The sequence below is a fragment of the Cyprinus carpio genome, chromosome A2, assembly GCF_018340385.1.
Source record: "Cyprinus carpio isolate SPL01 chromosome A2, ASM1834038v1, whole genome shotgun sequence".
Lineage (NCBI taxonomy): Eukaryota > Metazoa > Chordata > Actinopteri > Cypriniformes > Cyprinidae > Cyprinus > Cyprinus carpio.
This window is the reverse complement of record NC_056573.1, coordinates 26,918,445-26,941,184: the sequence shown is the minus strand read 5'-3', so window position 1 is coordinate 26,941,184 and position 22,740 is coordinate 26,918,445. Positions and strand designations below refer to the sequence as shown.

The 22,740-nt window shown below is 28.4% G+C and overlaps 1 protein-coding gene across 1 annotated transcript in view; it reads left to right on the top strand.

Moving 5' to 3' along the window:
* Nucleotides 1-22,740, top strand: part of LOC109095837 (neurocan core protein-like) — a 51,674-nt gene that overhangs the window by 4,867 nt on the left and 24,067 nt on the right. The window contains 6 exon segments of the mRNA XM_042713355.1: nt 6,919-7,293; nt 10,167-10,341; nt 11,155-11,282; nt 12,633-12,914; nt 16,768-17,202; nt 22,034-22,681. Of these exon segments, the coding sequence (XP_042569289.1) occupies nt 6,919-7,293; nt 10,167-10,341; nt 11,155-11,282; nt 12,633-12,914; nt 16,768-17,202; nt 22,034-22,681 (2,043 nt within the window).

The following is a 22,740-nucleotide window of genomic DNA, read 5'->3' as shown; positions in this document are numbered from 1 at the left end:
AAAAAAAAAATAAAAATAGAAAAAAACATTTTGAAGAAAACACAACCCCACTGATTTTCTTTTAATCAGATTAGTTAATATTTGTTAATGCATTACACTATTTTATTTAAAGAGACATTAGTAAAACACATCCATGACAATACATTTATATTTATTTAACATAATATTTACTAACATAGAAATAATTTGAAAATGAATAAATATAAAAAAAAGTGAACTTGATAAAAAAAAAAAAAATCTGTAAAATAAACAGATTTATTTAGATGGCAATTATTTTTAATTTTTTTTAATTTTTTATATATATATATTGTTATCCATTCAATTATAAATGCATTTTTATTAGTCTTTTTTTTTTTTTTTTTTTTTTTTTTTTTTTTATATATCTGTTTAGCTTTAATTTATATTTAGTTTTAGAAGGTTCTGGGTCCAGATATTCTTAAGGAAGAAGCTAAGAAATTCCTCTCAATTAATTCTAAGAAGTTCGTAAGAATGTTCTTAAGTGCAATTATTGAAAAATTTGTAAGAAGTTAGAACATTTAACGTTTACCTAATTGTATGATTTGCTGATCAACTCGACGAAAAACACCTCAAAGTTTCATAATATAAAATATAATTACAACTAAAAGTGAACTCATGCATAATATGATCATTGGTGTCACTTCAGAAAACTTGTACACATTACTAATAAGAGTAATATGCATAGCTAGTGTTATGTTGTAATGCTTAATATTTGAACAACACAAGTTGGAGATTGTTCTAGTTTATTAAGTTTCTTCTTAAGTTTTGTCTTAAGGACAATCTTTAAAAAGCAGGTAAGAACATTCTTAAAGGGATAGTTCACAGAAAAATGAAGATTGTCCTCATTTAATCACCCTCAAGTTGTTCTGAACCTGTAGGAGTTTCTCCTGTGGAAGAATGTTGGTAACCATACAGTTGCTGGTCCCCATTGACCTCCATAGTATGAAAAAAAAAATACTATGAGAGTCAAGGTTTGGTTCCTAAAATATCTTTTGTGTCCAGCAGGAGAAAGAAACTCACAGAGGTTTGGAATAACTTGAGGGTGATTAAATAATGAAAACAATTTAAATTCTGAGCGAACTGTCCCTTTAAGAAAGTTTTTGGGAAAACAAAATATTCTTGTTTTTTTTCTTAAGAAAGAAAATTTTATTCTTCAGATTGGCTCTTGGTTTGTTCAGATCATCACACGATAGTGACCACAGAAGTTCCTGCATGACATTATACATTGCTGTTTTTATAGCAAAATAACTGTTTGTCTAATCGCTGCTTTTCCTGCTGTGTTTTTATTGTATTTTTATGAGCTGAGTCTAGAGAGCAGAATATCAGAGAGATTTGGAGTCGGCCCCGGAAAGCGCCCGCAGCTCTTAGCGTCGTGGCACAGGCAGACGGCACTCATATTCTTCTCAGAAAATGTACAAATATAGTTTCTAAGTAGCCGAGACTGTTGAAGAACAGAGGATTGATTACATACACACTCATATTCTAGCTGTGTTCCAAATCCTGCCTCACTGTCTGTTCCCTACATAGGCAGCTCCCTTCTAAGGCAGCATCCCAACACTAAATGAACCTCATAAGAGACTGATTTGGAAGCAGTTCTGCATGTGGACATGTAGTGCTCCATGATAGTTTAAGTGTAAAAATGTAAAGAACATGCAAATATTCGGTAAAATAGTCAATTTTTATTTTAATATCTAAATACTATTAGTATTGATATCGGAAATACCTTTTATTTTGATATTTTCACTTTTCATTTTAACTTTACTTTTAAGTTTTAGTAATTTTTTCACGTGCCTTGCCCTTTTTATTTGTTTTTCATAACTAATATTTTAATTGGTTTTAATGCATGTTTATTTCAGTTTTTGTTTTAGTAATTTTATTAGTACATTTATTTCATTTAAGGCAGTAAGTTTAAGTTATTTTTATGTGCTTCTGTCCTTTTAAAAAAAATTTTTTTATAAAAATATTTTTATTTAGCTTTAATTTATTTCAGTTTTAGTAATCTTAGCGCTTAAATTTGTTTTTAATTACTTGCCAAGGCAATATTTCTAAGTTTTATTCATTTTGTTATATGCATTAGTCCTTTATTATTATTATTATTATTATTATTATTATTATTATTATTATTATTATTATTATTATTATTATATATTATTATTATTATTATTATTATTATTTTAATGTTTAGCTTTCATTTATATTTATTTCAGTTTTAGTAATTACTTTAACTTAAGCTTATTTTAAGTTAGTTGCCAAGGTGAAATTTCTAATTTTTTCATGTAATATTAATTATTTATTTAATTATTATCAATTAATATATATATATTTTTAGCAGTTTTCATTTTAGTTTTAGTTACTAACAACAGCAACACTGATTCTGGCATTGCCTTATTCACGATGGACATGCATCTCTGTCATGACATGCGGTTTGGGCCCTAACGAGGTGTCTTAGTAGTCAACATGAAGCTGCTGCCTGTCTTTTGGATCAGCGTTCCTCCTCTGACTCTTGTCTCTATGGGCAGCTCCTGCGCTTGCAGCAGATCAGCAGTGCTTTGTGTTGTTCGAGCTGAATGTTTGGACTGGAATCAGATTTAGCGTATCGAGTCGAGCAGCAAACCCCCGTCCTCCCGTCGCTCCTGGTTACTGAGCAGCGGTTGCCATGGTTATGATGGTGAGGCTGAGAGGTGTAAACTACTGCAGGTGCTGCTGTGTGTATGTGTGTGTGGAGCTGGAAAGGTTATTCACATAATACATTCATCTGTAACCCCCATCTGTGAGTCTATTGGGAGTGTGTGTGTGTGTGTGTGTGTGAGTGAGAGAGAGAGAGAGAGAGAGAGAAAGGGTATTACCCACTGTGTCCAATGGCATTTTATTTATGCACACCACTGGTGGGATTGATTTTGTGACATGTGTAAATGTACTTGTGCTGTATTCTCATGTTTGTTATATGGTAACAACATGAACTGCTCATATTTCACCCTAAAATTAAAATTAAAATTAAAATTAAAATTAAAATTAAAATTAAAATTAAAATTAAAATTAAAATTAAAATTAATGTATAAAAAAATGCTTTTAAAACTATAAAAATTAATATAAAATGTATGTATAAAAATTAATTATACATTTATAAAATTAAAGTATAAATAAATAGATAAAATATATACAGTATATACTTATATGCATGTAAATTGCATGTTTTTTTAATCTGTTTAGTTATGTAAATTACATTATATAATAAATTATATATATATTGTTTATATAAAATATAAAAATGTAATATATATGTAAATTAAATACTTTTTTAAAAATATATATATTTATATAAATGCCTCTCAATTACTTTAATATGAGAAAAAATTCCATACTCTCATTATTCTTTTAAAATTCTCATCGCTGTAAAAAATTTAAATGTTGTATAAATATTATAATTAATATAGGTTCATGGTAGTATGCCTTTAATTTATACTGATTTAAACAAAACAAAAAAAAATTGATATATCATGACTTATGAGCATGTGAAAGGCGCATTATAAATAAAATGTATTATTTATTATTATTATTATTACTTAACATACTATGGAAATGGATGCAATTATTATAAAAAATATAATAACAAATTATAATGAGTTATTAAACAATTATAATAAAATGATGGGGATATTATAAAATGTAAATGGTATTTTAATGTTTGTAGTATTTGTTTTTACTGCCTTTAATTTATACAACATGAATACAGTAAAAACATACTACATACAGTATTTAGAATACTCTACATTATGCTAATGATGATTGAAGGAGGAAATGGACTTTATTTTCTTTATGTAAAATATGATTTATTTATATTTAGTGGTAAATCAGATGCGTTTTGGTGAAATTCAGCCGTACGTGTTTGAGTTACATCTCATTAGGAAAGAAAATGACTTGGTTTTTGCATAAAGACGAGCCTGTGGGGGGTGAATGGAGACCATCTAAATGCAGATTTGAGCTTTCATCACTTATATCATTATTCACACGCTGGGATATACACTCATCCCCAAATCCATATGGAATGAAGAACTGCAATTGATTTTCTATGCATTTACCATTACAGATGTTCAGGTAGCAGCAGAGAGCGTGTATTGGGGAGATTAGATTGCCTCTTCATCTTCCCTTCTCACTTAAAGCAATATTCCGGGATATTTATATTTGCATATCTGTGGATGGCTTCTGTGTGTAAAAGCCAGTGGGAAATGGTTTTACAGTAATGCACTTACAAGGCAAGTTCACCGCAAATAAATGTTTAACCAAGAGACTGCTGTGATGGAATCTCTGTCAGATTTTTAAAATAAGTCACCAAGGCTGCATTTATTTAATCAAAAATACAATAAAACAGTGAAATATTATTACAGCTTAAACTAGCTATTTTCTGTTTGGACATCTGTTAAACTGTAATTTATTTCTGTGATGCGCAGCTATATTTTCAGCATCATTACTCCAGTCTTCAGTGTCACATGATCTTCAGAAATCGTTCTAATATACTGATTTACTGCTCAAGAAACATTTCTGATTATTATCAATGTTGAAAACTGTTACTATTTTTGTGCAAACTGTGATACATTTTATTTTTCAGGATTCTTTGATGAATAGAAAGTTCAAAAGAACAGCATTTATTCAAAATAGAAATATTTTGTAACATTATAAATGTCTTTTCTGTCACTTTTGATCAATTTAATGCATCCTTAATAAATAAATGTGTTAATTTTTTACTAATCTCAAACTTTTAAACAATAGTGTACATCTTTAACTTGTTCATTGACTAGGAAGTTTCACTGGGCATCTTTAATAAAAACACAAGATTCAGATTTTAAACACTCCTTGCACAAAAAAAAGAATTGTGTTACTGTAAATACAATTTCAATGTTTTTTTACAGGCTGGAGAATGAAAGAGGTTGCAACGATGAAAAATGAAAAAGCTCATCTTTCTGTTATTCCTCTCACGTCTCTGAAGTGTTTGGAGACTTTCGGCTGATTTAATGAACTGCGAGATCCAGAGCAGACGCTCAGGCTGGAGAACAAATATTATTCATGTGTTTTCTGTGTTTGAGGACGTTACAGAGGTCTTTTCTGTAATAATCTGCTGGGTTTTGTGAGGAACAGTGAACTGGGCTTTTCATTCATATGTAAATAAACTGAATTTCTCTTGATGTAAAATAAAAAAGGGTCCTATTTGCTTCCTTAAATCAAACTCATGTTCACATTGTGAATGATTCATCAGTGCATTTATCTTCATAATCTTACATCAAAATATAATAACTCAAGCAACTACTTTTCTCTTCAGTTGACATTTTCTGTTCTAAATGGGGTCTTGCTTAATGATAACCAATATTTAAATCAGGGTTATCATCATGAACTAAAACTAAAAGCATAACAAATTATTTACTTAAAATAAAAGAAATGTTAACTGAAATAAAACTATATTTTTATATTTATATTTATTTGTATTTTAACTTTACTAAAATAACTAAAATGAATAATTAATTTAAAAACATAAAAATCATTACTTGAAATTAAATAAACATTAACTGAAATAAAATAAACTTTTCATATTTATTTAAATTTATAGTATGTTTAGTACTTCAGGCTTATTTTATTTCAGTTAGTTGTCAAGGCAACATTTTTTATTTTAATTTAGTTTATCTTAACTAAAATAACTAAAATAAACAATTAATAAATTCTGAAACCATAAAAAGTATTTTCATTGCTTGAAATTAAATTAATTTTAACAAAAAAATTTTATACAGTATATTTTTTTAGGTTTAGTATTTTTTTGTACTTTGGTCTTATTTTATTTTATTTCTCATTTGCTCATTTAGTAAAATAACTAAAATGAATAATTAATAAACCCTAAAATCATAAAAAGTATTTTCATTGCTTGGAATTAAATAAATGTTACCTGAAATAAAATAAACCATATTTATATTTATTTTAGTTTTAGCAATTTTAGTATGTCAAACTTATTTTTATTTAATTTTTAATTTGCTCATTTAGTAAAATAACTAAAATTAATAATTAATAATCTCTAAAACTATGAAAAACATTTTCATTACTTGAAATTAAATAAATGTTACCTGAAATAAAATAAACCATATTTATATTTATTTTAGTTTTAGTAATTTTAGTATGTCAAACTTATTTTTATTTAATTTTTAATTTGCTCATTTAGTAAAATAACTAAAATTAATAATTAATAATCTCTAAAACTATGAAAACATTTTCATTACTTGAAATTAAATAAATGTTACCTGAAATAAAATAAACCTATTTATATTTATTTTAGTTTTAGTAATTTTAGTATGTCAAACTTATTTTTATTTAATTTTTAATTTGCTCATTTAGTAAAATAACTAAAATGAATAATTTACAATCTCTAAAATTATGAAAAACATTTTGATTACTTAATAAACATTAACTGAAATAAAATTTTAAAAAGTTTATATTTATATTTATTTTAGTTTTAGATATTTTAGTACTTAAAACTTATTTAATTTAATTTCTAAAATTATATATATATATATATATATATATTATATATATATATATATATATATATGAAATTAAATTAAATAAGTTTTAAGTATTAAAATATCTAAAACTAAAATATTATATATATATATATATATATATATATATATATATAATATATATATATACTATATATATATATAAATTTCTAAAATATATATATATATATGTATATGTATATGTATATGTATATGTATATATATATATATATATATATATATACAGTATTTCTGGTACTAAAATAGCACTGATTTTACAATATTGTTTTATTGCGCTATTGTAAGTAATTATAGACCCTGAACATTAACCTGATTCTGTTCGTGTCTCTCTCTTCTCTGTCAGGTGTGACTCGAGCCGAGACTCCGGTGACGGTCCGGAGAGTGACCCATCCTCCGCTGCGGCGTCCTTTAGCCGACTCCGCTCTCCTCCCGTGTGTGTTCACCCTGCCGGCCATCCTGGTCCCGGGACACGGCCCGTACATCCACTGGACCCGCGGCTCCGGAGCGCAGGAGAGGACGGTGCTGTCGGCCCGGGACGGTGTGGTCAGGGTGCACCAGGCGTACGTGGGTCGGGTCAGTCTGCCCGGATACTCTGCTGACCCGCTCAATGCGTCTCTGGCGCTTTCCCAGCTCCGCTCCAATGATTCCGGGACTTTCCGATGCCACCTCGCCCTGGGAGAAAATTATGAGCAGGATACGGTCAACCTGGAGGTCACAGGTGAGATGCAAATTGACCAGAAATCATGCAGCAAGGAACAAGACTGAATTAATATTCAATTATTGTACTTTTCCTGAACTGTTTATACACATTTTATAGCATTATACACATTACAGGATCCATTATGTTCCTTGAAACAGTGTTAACTAAAACTATTAAAAATAGTTTTCAGTAATTGAAATGAAGCTGAAATTAAAATTAAATATATATATATATATTAGGTGAGTAACTTTAAGGTAAAAATTTTGAAATGAGCTGAAATGAGTTTAAACTGAAGTACGAAAAATTAATAACACTAATATTACAGTAAAAAAGATTTTTAAAAAATCTTTAAAAAATAATAAAAATGACAAAAGAACATCAATTACTAAAACTTTAAAATGTAAATGAAAGCAGAAAATATACAAATAAATTATTAATAAATACTAGTATACTGAAAATATAACAAATATTATATTTCTTTTATTTATATTATTTTATACTAAAATCTGTTTCTATAAAATATTTCTTAAGCCTAGGAAAAGTACAGTAACTGCATCTTTATGTTAAATCATATTTCATATCAAATCAGCTCCTGTTCATAAATAATTATTAATACAAAATCTCAATTTCTAGCTCGTTTACAATTTTAAGGCAGTGTTATGTCAGTGTTATGTTTTATTGTTATTATATATATATATATATATATATATATATATATATATATATATATATATATATATATTATATATATATATATATATATAAAATATGAAAAATATGAAATAAAAACTAGTTCAGAATATTGATAAATAACATAATTAGTATATAAATAATACTAAAGTAAAACTGCCCTGACATTTGTCAAAAATATCTACAAATGAACAGTTTGAATTTGTACTTAAATAAAAAAATTAATTATATTTTAATAAATTATTATTGATACTAATATATAATATTTTGGTGTTTTTAAAATCATTTTATAATATTTATAAAATATTATAATAGTGTAATATTTTATTTATACAGTGGACATTGTTTTACATCAGCTTATAATGTTCACAAAATCACTGCAGTAATAATGTTGTAAGCTCTGTAAGGTCCTCATTTAGCGCTTTAATTAAGAAAAATTACAGCTTAATATATTTGTCCGTAAACCCCCAGTGAGCAAGTTAAAATCATTATGAAAGTCATTTTGCACGGCTAAAGTGTAACGTGACCACATCCGAAGCCAGAACAGCAGTTTTCAGATAAACATTGAGGAAAAGCGGCGGCTCGTTAGTCTGCTGTGAATTAATTACCCTCTCATTACCTTCATTCAGACTGTCAATATCATATTCATTGGAGCCTTTTGCCTCTTTTCCCGTCTAACTTTAGCTCGGCTTTATTTTCATTCTCATCTGAGGCTCTCATTAACTGCTTAATTGGCCGTAACTCTTTGATTAGAGCAGTGAGATTGATTACCTGTGAACGAGGGCTTGTGTGAATTCTGAGGAAAACGGGTGACGCCTAATGAGGGAAATTACACTAAACCACAGATAAATCATCTCAAATGTGCTGTAAAAGACTATTAATATTCAGGAATATTATTGATTTAATGCGCTGATACAATCAGACGAGAACAAAATTTGAGCTGAATAAACACACTCACTTTGCAACATCGATACTGTTATTGAACTGAACTGAATCAACATTAAACTGAATTGAACCGAATAATAACACTTGATGATTTAATATTCGATTATTGTACTTTTCATGGACTCTTTCTTACATATTTATAGCATTACACACATTTCAAGATAAATTATGGTCCTTGAAACTTTGTTGTTATTGTTAAGTAAAAAATTGTGTTTGGAAACAAAGCTGAAATAAAATAAAATATTAATATTAGATAAAAACCTTAACTTTAAGTCAGAAATGTCTAGGAAAATTAATGAATTGAAATAAGTTTACGCTGAAGTACTAAAATGAATAAAACTGAAATTTAAATAAATTATATAGAAAATTTAAAACTAATAAAAATGACTAAAGTGCATAATAAAATTACAAAAACTTTAACTAAAATTTTAATGAAAACTGAAAATATAAAAATAAAAGCTAATTTATCAGTTAATAGTTTAAGAACTAAAATGTACAGTGATTTCCTACAATCCTTTTTTGAGATGCCCTGATATTTAATATTTTTAATAATAAATAATAATAAAAAATAATAATAGATAACATTATTGTTGTTCTTGTAAATGAAAAAAAAAAAAAAAAAAAAAATTTAAAAAAATAATAATTATTATAATAATACTTTATATAATATTTTTCTTAATTAATATATAAATATTATTAATATTTTATTAATACTTTTTGGAATGAGTTTTGTAATGAATTAAATGAGAAATTAAATTCATATTTGTCTTTAAAAACTAAGGGACTAGTCAAGTTTTTTTATTGTTAATAGTGAATGAATTAAAAGTACTAACTTAATTTTTTTAAAATAATAATAATAATAATAATAATAAATAATAAATAATAATTTATTATTGTTGTTGTTATAATTTATTATTAATAATAGTATTAAAAATAAATCTTTAAAATAATAATAATAATAATATTTTAAAATAATACTTTTTTTTATACATATTCTATATTAATGTTATTAATATTTTATTTATATTTTTTGTGTGATAGCTGAAATTATGGCCAGTGTTATAAATCTAAACTATTCTGATCACTTCTTAAGGAGAAAAAAAGTTAATAAATAATTAAAGATATTTAAAATATAATAAATAAATTATTAAGAAATTAATTAATTCTTAATAATTAAATAAAGGTTAATATTGGCCAGGGCTTGTCTGTGTCTGTGGCTGTTGTTTTCTCATGTTGATGTTTCTGTGTGTTTTCAGGTGTGGTGTTTCACTACCGTTCTCCCGCGGCCCGTTATTCGCTGTCGTTCGCGGAGGCTATCCGTGCGTGTGAGGAGAATTCGGCTGAGGTCGCGACCCCTGAGCAGCTGTGGGCAGCGTTTCACTCCAGCATGAACAGCTGTGCGGCCGGATGGCTCAAAGACCAGAGCGTCAGGTGTTGCTCACGCTTCAGCCTTCACCGCTGCCCGTCAAATCTCATGCATTTCTAGTTAGTTTAGAGAGTGTTATAGAATGTTAAAACAAATTATACTTGTTGGAATGATTAAAAAAACATTATAACAAACAAAACAAAATTTAAATAATAAAAAATAAAAAAAATTTTAAAATAATAATTAATTAATATTATAATATATATTAATATTTTATGAACAATGTTATTGTTATGGGTCTACACAAATTAAACTTAGTTTGTAAGATTGTTCTTAAAGGTTTGCTTGAGCATTTGGTAATTATTAACATATTTATTTAGTGCATAATATGCTTAATATTATATTATTTAGTATATTTATTTATTTAGTAAATAGTAAATATTAAATACATAATATTAACACATAGATTTGTGTAACTAAATAATCAAAGAAATAAATACAATTATTATTATTTTATATTATGTATTAATATTACACATTACATAATTAATATAACAATAATATTAGTAATATTAATAATAATAATTATTATTATTACTAATAATTTAAAATAAAATTAAGGTTAATTTTAAAAGAACTGTATAAATATAATATATGTTAATATTAATTTAAAAAAATATTTTTTTGCAATGAGTCTTGTGAGGTTCTTCTTGAAGGTTTGCTTCAGGCATTTGTGAACTTCACCAACACTATTATAAGGATCCTGTTATAATATTGTAGTGAAATTATTTATTAGCGTTTCCATAACAACACAGCTTTATTTACATATGGATATGTAAGACGTTTCGTCCGATTTCACACCTGTCTCCTCTCCGCAGGTATCCCGTACAGAGACCCGAGCTCGGTTGCTATGGACACGCAGAGTTTTCCCAAGGGGTGAGGAATTACGGGAAACGGGACCCTTTGGAATTGTTTGACGTTTACTGTTTTGCCAATGACATGCAAGGTAAGATTCTGGAAAACACGGAACATGGAAAAATGGGATTAATCAAATGTTTCAAACCATAATGAACTATTATATTAATAAAAGTAGTAATTTTCTTTTTGGTTTTGGTTTTGGTTTTGGTTTTAAATTAAATTAAATTAAATTAAATTAAATTAAATTAAATTAAATTAAATTAAATTAAATTAAATTAAGTTAAATTAAATTTAATTTAATTTAATTTAATTTAATTTAATTTAATTAATTAATGCTTTCAGGGTTACCAATGATTTTTCTCTAAATAAATAAATAACAACAACAACAACAATAATTGCAATAATTATAATTATTTTTTATATTAATTGTATATTATGTTTTAATTATTTACTAAATAAATATGTAATTAAATAATATAATATTAATCATATTATGTACTTAATAAATTTCAATTTAAAAATAATTTATTTATAATATTAATACATAATAAAGTAGTAAAATAAAAATTATAATTGTATTTATTTGTTTCTTTGATTAATTATTTACAGAAAAATCTGTAGTTGCCCTGAAAGCAATTAGTTCTGATGATTCTTTTTCTTAAATAAGTCTAAAATGTTCAATATTCAATGATGCATTTTTCATAAAAAGTATAATAGATTATTATTATTATTATTATTATTATTACTTCCAGGGTTACAGCTGATTTTTCAATAAATAAATAAAAGATAAATATTGTTATTATTTGTTACATTAATTGTATATTATGTTTTAATATTATGTATTCAGTATTTATTATTTACTAAATAAATACATTAAATAATACACTACTATGTATACTATGTATTAAATACATTTAAATAAAAAAGCGTAATGTATAATATTAATACATAATATGTAATTAAAGTAGTAAAATGATAACAATAATAATCATATTTTTTATTTGTTTATGCAAGCACAGAAAAATCAACAGTAACTCTGAAAGCAATAAATAGTGATGAAAATTTTCAGTATTAAATGAAACATTTTTCATAAAAAGTATCGTATTTAGTAGATTAGTAGTTACCAAAACTTCTATATATATTTTTAAATAAACTATTACAGTAACACCACAGAAATGTCTCTGAAGCTGTTAGTCACAACATATAAATAATGCATAACTGTTTTTAAAAAATGTGCAGTTTTAATCATTTACCAAATTCATCATGCTGTAATTTATGGATGAGATGCTTTCACATGTAATAGAAATAAATGTAATGGGTTTTTGATGATGCTGTTTGATGCATGACATTTATTATAAACTCCCCACACATATTTACTTTAAGTGTTGTGGCATTAATTCAGTGCAGCTACACCTTTCTCCGTCCTGTGGTTCTGCAGGTGAAGTGTTTCCCGCCGCTGTTCCGGAGCGACTGACTCACGTCGAAGCCTCGGCTCACTGCACGTCTCTGGGAGGCCGGCTGGCGACCGTCGGTCAGCTCTATCTGTCCTGGAGGTCTGGGCTGGACCACTGCGAGCCGGCCTGGCTGTCTGACGGGAGCGTGAGGTTCTCCGTCAGCTCGCTGCACTCGGACTGTCCCGCTGGAGAACCAGGCGTCCGAACGCTTTCACAGACAGAACTGAACAACGGGAGCATGCGGTTCGATGCTTTCTGCTATCGAGGTATGCATCGCCGTGTTGCGCAGTCGTGCATTACACAAGCCATTATTATTTTATTTAGTTTCTTTGATCTAGCCCATGCAATTAATAGTTTTCCCGTGACGTCACACACTTATAGGAACGAGCTCTGCTCCATTGACCACCAGTTATTTTCACTCAGTTTGCATTAAGTTTAGAAGCCTAATGTAGATATTAAAAGGTGAAAATCAGTAAACACCTTATTGACGATGTATATTTTGGACAGGCAAGAATATAAACCCAGAATAAAAACACAATGTGCAAAGTTTCACGTTTAATGGTTTCCTATAGAAAACCATTACAAGTAAAACACTGCGTTCATATTCTGACCTCATCTGTTTAAACTATGTGTCATTAATATAGTGATTACTGAATTTGATCATTTAATATTACTGTTTTAAATATATTAAGGCACTTTAAGTGCTTTTACAACGTTTGTCTCACTGTTTAATGATTGAAATATTGCAGCAGGTGCTTAATATGGATTGCAAATGGCCAAAGCTTGCTTTTTTTTCACATACCTTTATTTTATTCCTTTGAGAGGTGATCTAAATATCTACCTCCGTCAAACAAACAGAAAAAAAAATAATATTCCTCCGCTACAGTTCTATGGATGTTTTGGCTATCAATAGGGATCTGATCATGCTTAAGAGATGGTGTGAACCATGAGAATCCATATTCAGTTCATCAGAAGCTCTTGTTTTACACGGCCATATTCTACCGGCTTGTAACATTTTATTCCACTTATAATTTTTTCATGTGAAATGGTTTTCGTGTGAAAAATAGTCATAACTGTGAGTTTTTCAGGTCCATTTTTCACCCTCTCTTTAGAATTAAACAGGTTGCTATACCTTTAAGAGTTCGGTATTTAAATGACCTTGCAAACATTGTTTTGATTGGCATTTAAATCTTCTGGTTTTAAAATGTCACTATGGTGATGATACAACTTGTTAGTGTAATGCTCTATTAATAAATAATAATATTAATAATAGTAACAACAACAATAACAACAATAATTATTATATGTGCATTAATATTATTTATTAAATACTTATTTACTAATTAAATAAATATACTAAATAATGTACTATTAAGTATACTATGTACTAAATAAATACATAATAAATTGTATAATTAAAATATAATAATAATTATTATTATTTATTTATTTATTTATTTAAAAATCAGTAGTAACCAAGAAATCAAGTCTGATAACTCTCATTTTTCTTAAATTATTTTTTATTATTAATTGTTTTTATTATTATTTTAATTAATTAAGTTTTCAGCTCAGTTTTTCACTCTCTCTTTAGAAATAATTAAATGATGAAATGTTTCTTTTAAATGATTTATTTACTAAATAAGTAAATATAATAAAAACTTTCTATAATAAATAATATAATGCATCATTTAAAATGTAGTTAAAACAACAACAACAATAATTTTATTTATTATATTTTATTTATCTATTATTCATTTACATAATGTAAATTAGTCTCATGCTCATAAGTTAAAATGGGTTGAAAACTAAACAGAAATCAAGAGTATTTTCCAACATAAGTGTTTTTATTAATTATATATAACATATATAAATAACTTTGACACATATTCTACCATACAAAAGTTTGGTGTCATGATTTATATATATATTTATATATAAAGGAATCATGTATTAATCTATATATATATATATATTATATATTGATATATATATAGATTAATACATGATTCCTTTAGCAAGGAAGCATAAAATTAATCAAAAGTGACAGTAAAGACATTTGTAATGTAAATATTATTATTTGAGATGTTCGGCATACTGCACAATATCTACAGAATTCAGCATACTATTTTTTAATGACTTCAGTGTTGCACTTTTAATTCAGCAAGTGCTGTCATGGTGTAAGTACAAGAATATCTAAAAAATTTTTGACATCTTGCATACTAAGTTAAATAAGGCAAATAATGGTTAAGATGATGTTAAAACATGTAAAATTCGTCACTGGAAAAGGAAAGTTGAGTCAAGCGAGTTGCATTATTCAGTATACTTCACATTTCTAAATGTAGTGGGATATTCCATGCATCAAGAATATTTGCAGACTTTGCACAGTATGAAATAGTAGCAGGTATGTCATTCTGAACATCTGAACATATGCATCTGACAGACTTCAATCCAAAGTGATTTACAGCGAATTCAAGGTTTGCATTTTATCAGCATGTGTGCCTCTGCTAATCGAACCCGTGACACGCTCCAGCAGCTGAGTAATGTGTTTGGAGAGAGAATCTGAAGTCACTGAATGTAATACGTCAACAGAAAAGAAAGCGCAGAAGGCGCTCACAGGCATCGTGAAGTGAGTTTGTGTGTTTTGCTCAGGACGCTCAATCACTGTCGGTCAAACTGCCCGAGTGCATCATTCTTTGCAGCAAAAATTAAATACAAAGTCCACTTATAATATTAGTCAAGGTCATAAAAATAGTTTTTCAGGATCATTTTCACCCTCATTTAGAAATTAAACTCTTAAACAGCCTGTTTAATTCAGTCACCTTTCTTTGCAATAAAATACAAACATTAAATACTTCTTGAAGTCCACTTATAATATTATTCAATGCTTTTAGCATTGAAAATAGTTATATTTAAGAAAAATATTTATTCAGGACCATTTTCACCCTCTTTTGAAAATTTAACAGGCGGTATTTTCTGCTTTTCAGTTCTGTTTCTAAATGACTTTGCAAACTTTTTTTTAATGTATTGATTAATTTAAATTCTGTTGATTTAAATATTTTGTGTGATGTTACAATTTTTTTGTGTTTTTTTTTTAAGTTAGAATGAGTTGAAAATGATTGAGAAATCAGTAATATTCTACAGCAAAAATGTTTTATGTGAATTATTGCTGTGATGCAGTTAGATTTTTAAAATAGAAATACTTTTATTAATCAAGGATGCTTTAAATTAATCAAAAGTGACAGTAAAGATTTTTTCCCCCCAGAAATCCACTTTTTTTGCAACAATGCATGCAAAAAAAAAAAAGAAAAAAAAGAAAAAAAAAGTTTTTCAGGATCTTTTTCACACTCTGTTTAAAATTAAACAGTTGTTTTTTTTCTGCTTTTTAGTTCTTTGTCTAATTACATTTTTGTAATGTTTGGATTTATGTTTAAATTCTGATGATTTAAATAGTTAATATTGTGTTAGAAGTTGCAAAGAATGTGTTGAAATTAAGAAATATTCTAGCAAGTGTTTTATATGAATTATAGCTGCATCAAAAGTATAAACGAATAGCTTTCTGACATTCTAATGTTCAAAAGTTTGGGGCCAGTATGATTTCTTTGAAAGAATTTAATACTTTTAAAAAAAAAATACACACACATCTGAAAACCCAAAAAAAAAAAACACAACACATTACAAAAAAAAAATATTTATCAGCACAACTTTGATAATAATCAGAAATGTTTCTCGAGCTGCAAATCAGCATATTAGAATGATTTCTGAAGATCATGTGACACTGAAGACTGGAGTAATGATGCTGAAAATACAGCTGCACATCACAGAAATAAATTACAGTTTAACAGAAATTCACATAGAAAACAGCTAGTTTAAATTCTAATAATATTTCACAGTTTTTACTGTATTTTTTATCAAATAAATGCAGCCTTGATGAGCAGAAGAGACTCTTTCATAAACATTAAAAAATCTTACCAACCCTAAACTTTTAAACAGTGGTGCATGTTGATAAAATGTGTTGTTGAATTATTATTGAATGCCTTGTTTCACTTGGTAATGTTTCATATTTTGAAAGTTAAATATGTTATGTGATGTTAATCTAGCTCATATCTGACTGTTTTCCAGATGCACAGACCGCCGGCCAGTCGGACCTGCCTGACCTTCGACCCGCTAACTGGACCGGACAGCTGGATCTGGACAAAGAGCCGCTCTTGACCGCTGAACCCGCCGAGCTCTCGGCCGAGTATCTGACAGTCCGTCTGCGCGCCGGAGACACGTCTCTGGACTGGAGCGGTCAGCTGGACTCGTTCCCAGACAGCCGACAGGTGCTTCCTGATCTGAGTCCTGGCGGCTCGGCCCGAGAGGAAGAGGACGAGGATGAAGGTCTGTCCGGTCAGTCCGTGAGTCCTGCAGCTCCTTCAGACGCTCCTCCAGGAAAGGCCAAGAGTCCCCTCACCAACATCGTCAGCTCGTTATGGAAACCCTGGAGCTACTTGACAGGAAGTGAAGCCGAGGCGACGACCACGAGCGTGACAGACGACAGAACCACTTCCGGATCAGGTAAATATGAAAGAGGAGAAAGAAAGAAATGGATGCAACACAACAATATTTTCTGAAAAGGAAGATGCATTTTAAGTAGGGCTGTGCGATAAATCAATATTATTATTTTTTTTTAAATCCTCAATATCAATAATAAACTGCTGAGTAGTTTTCAATGTTCCATCCAGATTTTTTTGTATTTTACAGTTTTTTTTTTCTTTCTAGTTTAAGTGAGAAGTTCAAAAACAACGGAGCTGGACACCAGTGTCTTTATCGATAACTAAAACCAAAAACTAAAACTAAAAATGTTATTAATTGAAATAAACATTTACTGACATAAATACAAAAAAATATACAAATTATACAGAAAAAAAATGTAGGCATGTTTAAAAAATTAAAAAAAAAACAAATAAAAATGACAGGCACAATAAAATTACTAAAACTTTAAAATGAAAATGAAAAGAGAAAATATAAAAATAAAATCTATTTCAAAATATTAACAAAAACTTTCATAGCATAAAACACTGTAAAAAATAAGAATGCAGCAAAGTAAAATTATTTAGATAAAAGTACATCGATTTTGACTTAACTCACTAAACTAATCTGTCATGCTTTTTAATTATTAAAAAATAAAACAGAAAACATGGAATTTGGGGAGAATTTACAACAACAACAACAACAACAACAACAAAAAACTGATTTCATAGGGCCCTAAAATAATTTTTTAAACCTTTAATAAATTGTTGTTAAATAGTATGTTTCTTGATTTAACCATTAAAACAGAGAAGAAAAAAATAATAATCATTTGGAGGAAAAAATTTTCATAGGGCCCTAAAAATGTGTAAATTTTTTATGAATTGTTGTTAAATAGTGTGTCTTGATTTCAGTTAATTAGACATGCTTTTCAATTGCTAAAATTTAACCATTAAAACTGAATCTAGAAAAATGTTGGAAAAAAACAATAATTTGGGAAGAAATTAATTTAATAGGCCCCTAAAATTTTATATTTGTTAACATCTTTTAGAAATGGTTGTTCAATAGTATAAGTCTCATTATTTCTGTTAATTACACATGCTTTTTGATTACTCAAATTTAATTTAACCATTAAAACAGAATCAGGAAAAATCTTAATTGAATTTAGGAAAAAAAACTAATTTAAGGGAAAAAATTAATTTCATCGGGCCTTAAAAATGTAATTATATTTAAATGCATCAAATGAAAACAACGATCTGTGTTTTTTTAGTATTATTTTTATACTATTATAGTATTTAATACAATTTGAAAATGAAAATGAAAATTTGAAATGAATTACTAAAATATAAAATCACTAACAGTGAAATAAAAATAATATTAAAATTGCTTTCATTTTTATATTTTCAGTTTTTATTTTAATTTAAACTTGTTTCAATCATTTTGTTTTGTGCTTTTGTCATTTTTTAATATATATATTTCTATTTTCTATTTCTAGCTTAATTGTTTGTTGCACATTGAATAAAGTGTTGTTAAATTGTAGTTAAAAGTTTCATGGTTGCACTTAATCAGACATGCTCTTTAAAGTGTTAAGTGTGATTGAGCTGAGAGATGATCTGTCAGCATTAGTGATAAATCAAGCTCAAGCCCAGCGGCAGGAAGTCAGCAGGACGTTCCATGAACTTCACTGATTTCTTACAGCAAACTGGAGTTTGGTCTCCGTTTGTCAAGGAGGTAAAGTTTAAGGGTTGTCTTCATTAATACAGATACCTTCTCTGGCCTAAACTGAACCCGGCTGCATTAATATTTAACGTCAAATGGAAACTTAGGCCTGTCGCCTACATTATTAAAGTCCATTTTCCATGAAGGCAGTGGAAACTTCATAACTGAGGGTTGAAAGCTTGAGACGAGAAGCCAGTAACCGGAAAAGTGCATCCACACTGTTCACTCATGCACACTTGCTGTGCTGTACGCTCCAGTGCTTTGTGTGGATTGCTCTGCTGATATACGAGACATACCAAAACAGACTAGCTCACCCAATATTTGTGTGCTGTTTTATGATGTAAAGCACTTCAAACCACTCGTTTGTGAGGGTTCATTTCCATTAGGATGCTGCCTTGGGCCAGAAACAAGTACAGCAATGCAGCCGCGAGCGTTTGACCTGCAGCCGTAGCAATCGCTTATTAGCTTGCAGCGATGCAAGATTGATTTTGTGGATTGTTGCATTGCGAAACATGTCAGCACACAGTTCATAACTGAATACAATTTGGAATTTTTTCCTTGCAGTGTCAAGAAGGGAAAAAGTCATTATTGTGAGATATACTCAAACTTCTCTTCTTTTGTTTGTTTTTTCCACCAAGGAATAAAACATATTTTAGAAACTCAGAATTGCCATGATTTTTTATTTATTTATTTATTTATTTATTTATTTATTTATTTATTTATTATCTATCTATCTCACAATTTGGACTTTTTTTCTTTGCAGTTTTGAGAGAAAAACACCTAAATTGTAAAATATAAACTCAGAATTATGAGGAAAAAAGTCAGAATTGTGAAATAAGTCACAATTACCTTTTTTTAATTTCTTTATTTTATTTTTATATCTCATAAATTAAGATTAGAAAAAATCTATTTCTGCCATGGAATTAAAAAAAAAAAAAAAAAAAGGTAATTGCGACTTTTTATTTCACAATTCTGACTTTTTTTCACAAGTTTATCTCATAATGAGTTTTTTGCTCAAAATTTCAAAGAAAAAAAATTTAAATTGTTAATTTTAATTTGTAACAGTCAACATTTTTGTAACAAAAATGCTGTGGATGTTGAGATCAGACATCACCTGCGTGTTTAATTAAGACTGGAATCAGCCTTATTTTAATATTATTAATATGCTATTATAGTATTTATTATTATGTTGAATTATAAAATCGCTTTTAATAACTTAAATTTATTAATTTATATATTTTAGTTAGTCGTGAAGGAAAGATTTTCATTGAAGTTAAAATATTTGATTTTCATTTAAATAATAAAACCTAAGATAATAAATGGAGAAATAGCTTTTATTTTTATATTTTCAGTTTTATTTAAAATTACTAATTTTAAGTTTTTTAATTTGTTTTTTCTTTAATTTTAGCTTCAATAAATTAAAACTAAAAATCTAAATAATTGAAAAATTGCTTTTATTGTTATAAATATATATTTTCAGTTTTCACTTTAATTTTAGTTTCAATAATGTTGCTTTATGTTTTTGTCATTTACTTTTTTTCGTTGAAGTTAAAATTTTTCTTCTATAAAATTTTTGTATTTTCAACTAATAATTTTATTTTATTTTAGCTTAGTTTTTAAATCAGTTTAAAATCGGGCTAAAATCTTAGCTTTAGTTTTAAAACGTGTTCATATTTTAAAGGCCATCTATCTATTGTATTCCAGCCTTTAGTCTCAATCTAAATCACCTCAAAATGCATGATTTGAGGAATCATTCATGTCTGGAGTTACTCGCTGAAGTTTGGTTCAGATCACTAATCCTAAAAATGAGCAATAGTAATGATATTAGTGAATCTTGACCACTGACAGACAAAAGGCAAACAGCCTGAAGTCTTAGATGAGTAGATAAAAACTGGAGTCAAGTGAATATGTAATGAGAGTCTGGCAGACGGTTCGCCGCTCTCTAGAGACACAAAAACAGATCGGAGGAATGAATCTGAAAAGAACAACATCTAAATGCACAAGAGCATGACTGCTGATTGAATAAAACCCCACAGACAAATTAATAATCATTGCTCTCATTTGGAAATGAGTCTTGACTAAATCAGTCTCATTACTGGAAGCGTGTTTTTAGTCTCTACCTTGATAGTGCTGATTAATTTAAATTTTCAGTCATTTTATTATGTTATTGTATGTTATTGTCATTTTTATTGTGTTTTTTTTTTAATATTTCTATTTAACTTTTTTATTTTTCATTTAAATTTCAGTTTTTAATTTTTGCACTTAAACTTCAACTTATTTTCAGTTAATTTTAATTTTAAGTTTGTCATTTTATTATTAGCTTTTGTCATTTTTATTATTTTATAAAAATATTTGTATTTAACTTATTTATTTATTTATTTTATTTCAATTTTAGTTTTAGTCATTTTTATACTTAAAGTCGTTTCAGTTCATTTTAATTTTAATTTAAGTTTCGATCGTTTTATTATGAGCTTTTGTCATTTTAATTATTTTTTAATATTTCTATTTAACTTTTTTATTTTTTATTTCAATTTTAGTTTTAGTCATTTTTGCACTTCAACTTCAACTTATTTTCAATTATTTAAATTTTTAAATTTTAGTCATTTTATTATGTGCTTTTGTCATTTTTATTATTTTTAAAAAATATTTCTATTGAAATTTTATTTTATTTAATTTTTTATTTCCATTTTAGTCATATTTGTTCTTCAACTTAAACTTGTATCAGTTCATTTTAATTTTGATTTAAGTTTTAGTCATTTAGTAATTTTTATTATTTTTAAAAAAATATTTCTATTTAACTTTTTTATTTCAATTTTAGTTTTAGTCATTTTTGTACTTCAACTTAAACTTGTTTCAGTTAATGAAAACTATTTATAATAGCTTTATTTTAAGTTAACAATAACAACACTGGCTGGAATACACATAGAAAACCGATGAAAAAATGTCTGATGGTAATGGAATCTTATTTTAGTATTATTAATAATCTATAATGTTAAAGTATTTATTTATATTTTAAATTGACTTACTTCAGTAATTTTGTCATGTGTTTTTGTCACTTTTATTAATTCTTGTTGTTTTTTTATTAGTTTTATCAGTTAACTTCTATTGAACTTTATTTTTCGTTATGAGTAACAGCACTGGCGTGTGTTTGTGTCTGTAGGGTTGAGGTCGGGGTGGAGCCTCTCATGGCTGTCTGGTTCTTCAGCCGTCACTGAGAAATTAATCACCTCCTTTCCATCCCCGAGTTCAGTCGTACCGACGACAGTCCCACCAAACGCCACCAGAGACGGACCGGGCGACATTCAGACCACTCGACCTGCACAGGACGCTCCGGCGACGGCGGCTGATTGGGTCGTGGTGACCGAAACACCCGAGCAGAAAACCCAAACCCCGGAAACCAAAGTCTCTGTCTCGACCGAGAACTACTCCGGAGAGAGTCGTGTCCCGGAGACGGAGGGCAGCTCGTGGGGCGACACGTACCCGTCGTCCCAAACGCCGCTGACGACGAGCACCGGTTCCTTCTCCACCGCCGCACACGCACACGAGGCTCGTGGAGAAATCCAGTACAGACGCAGAAACAAACCCAAGAGACTCAACCAGAGCACCACGGAGATGATGGCGATGGTCGCCCAGAGCACGACGACTCCCTTCATCCTGACGTCCGGCACCGGAGACACTGAGACGACCATCTCGACGTCTGCAGCCGAGTCTCAGACGTCAAGCCTCATCACGACGGTTCCCAGCAGCGTAGAGCAGGATCTGAGCAGCGCCGAGGCCGTCATGAAGAACAGCTCCGCTGGAGAAGAAGGTACGATTTACTGCTTTCAAGGAAAACTAATCTAACTCATCACTTTCAGTAGGAGATAA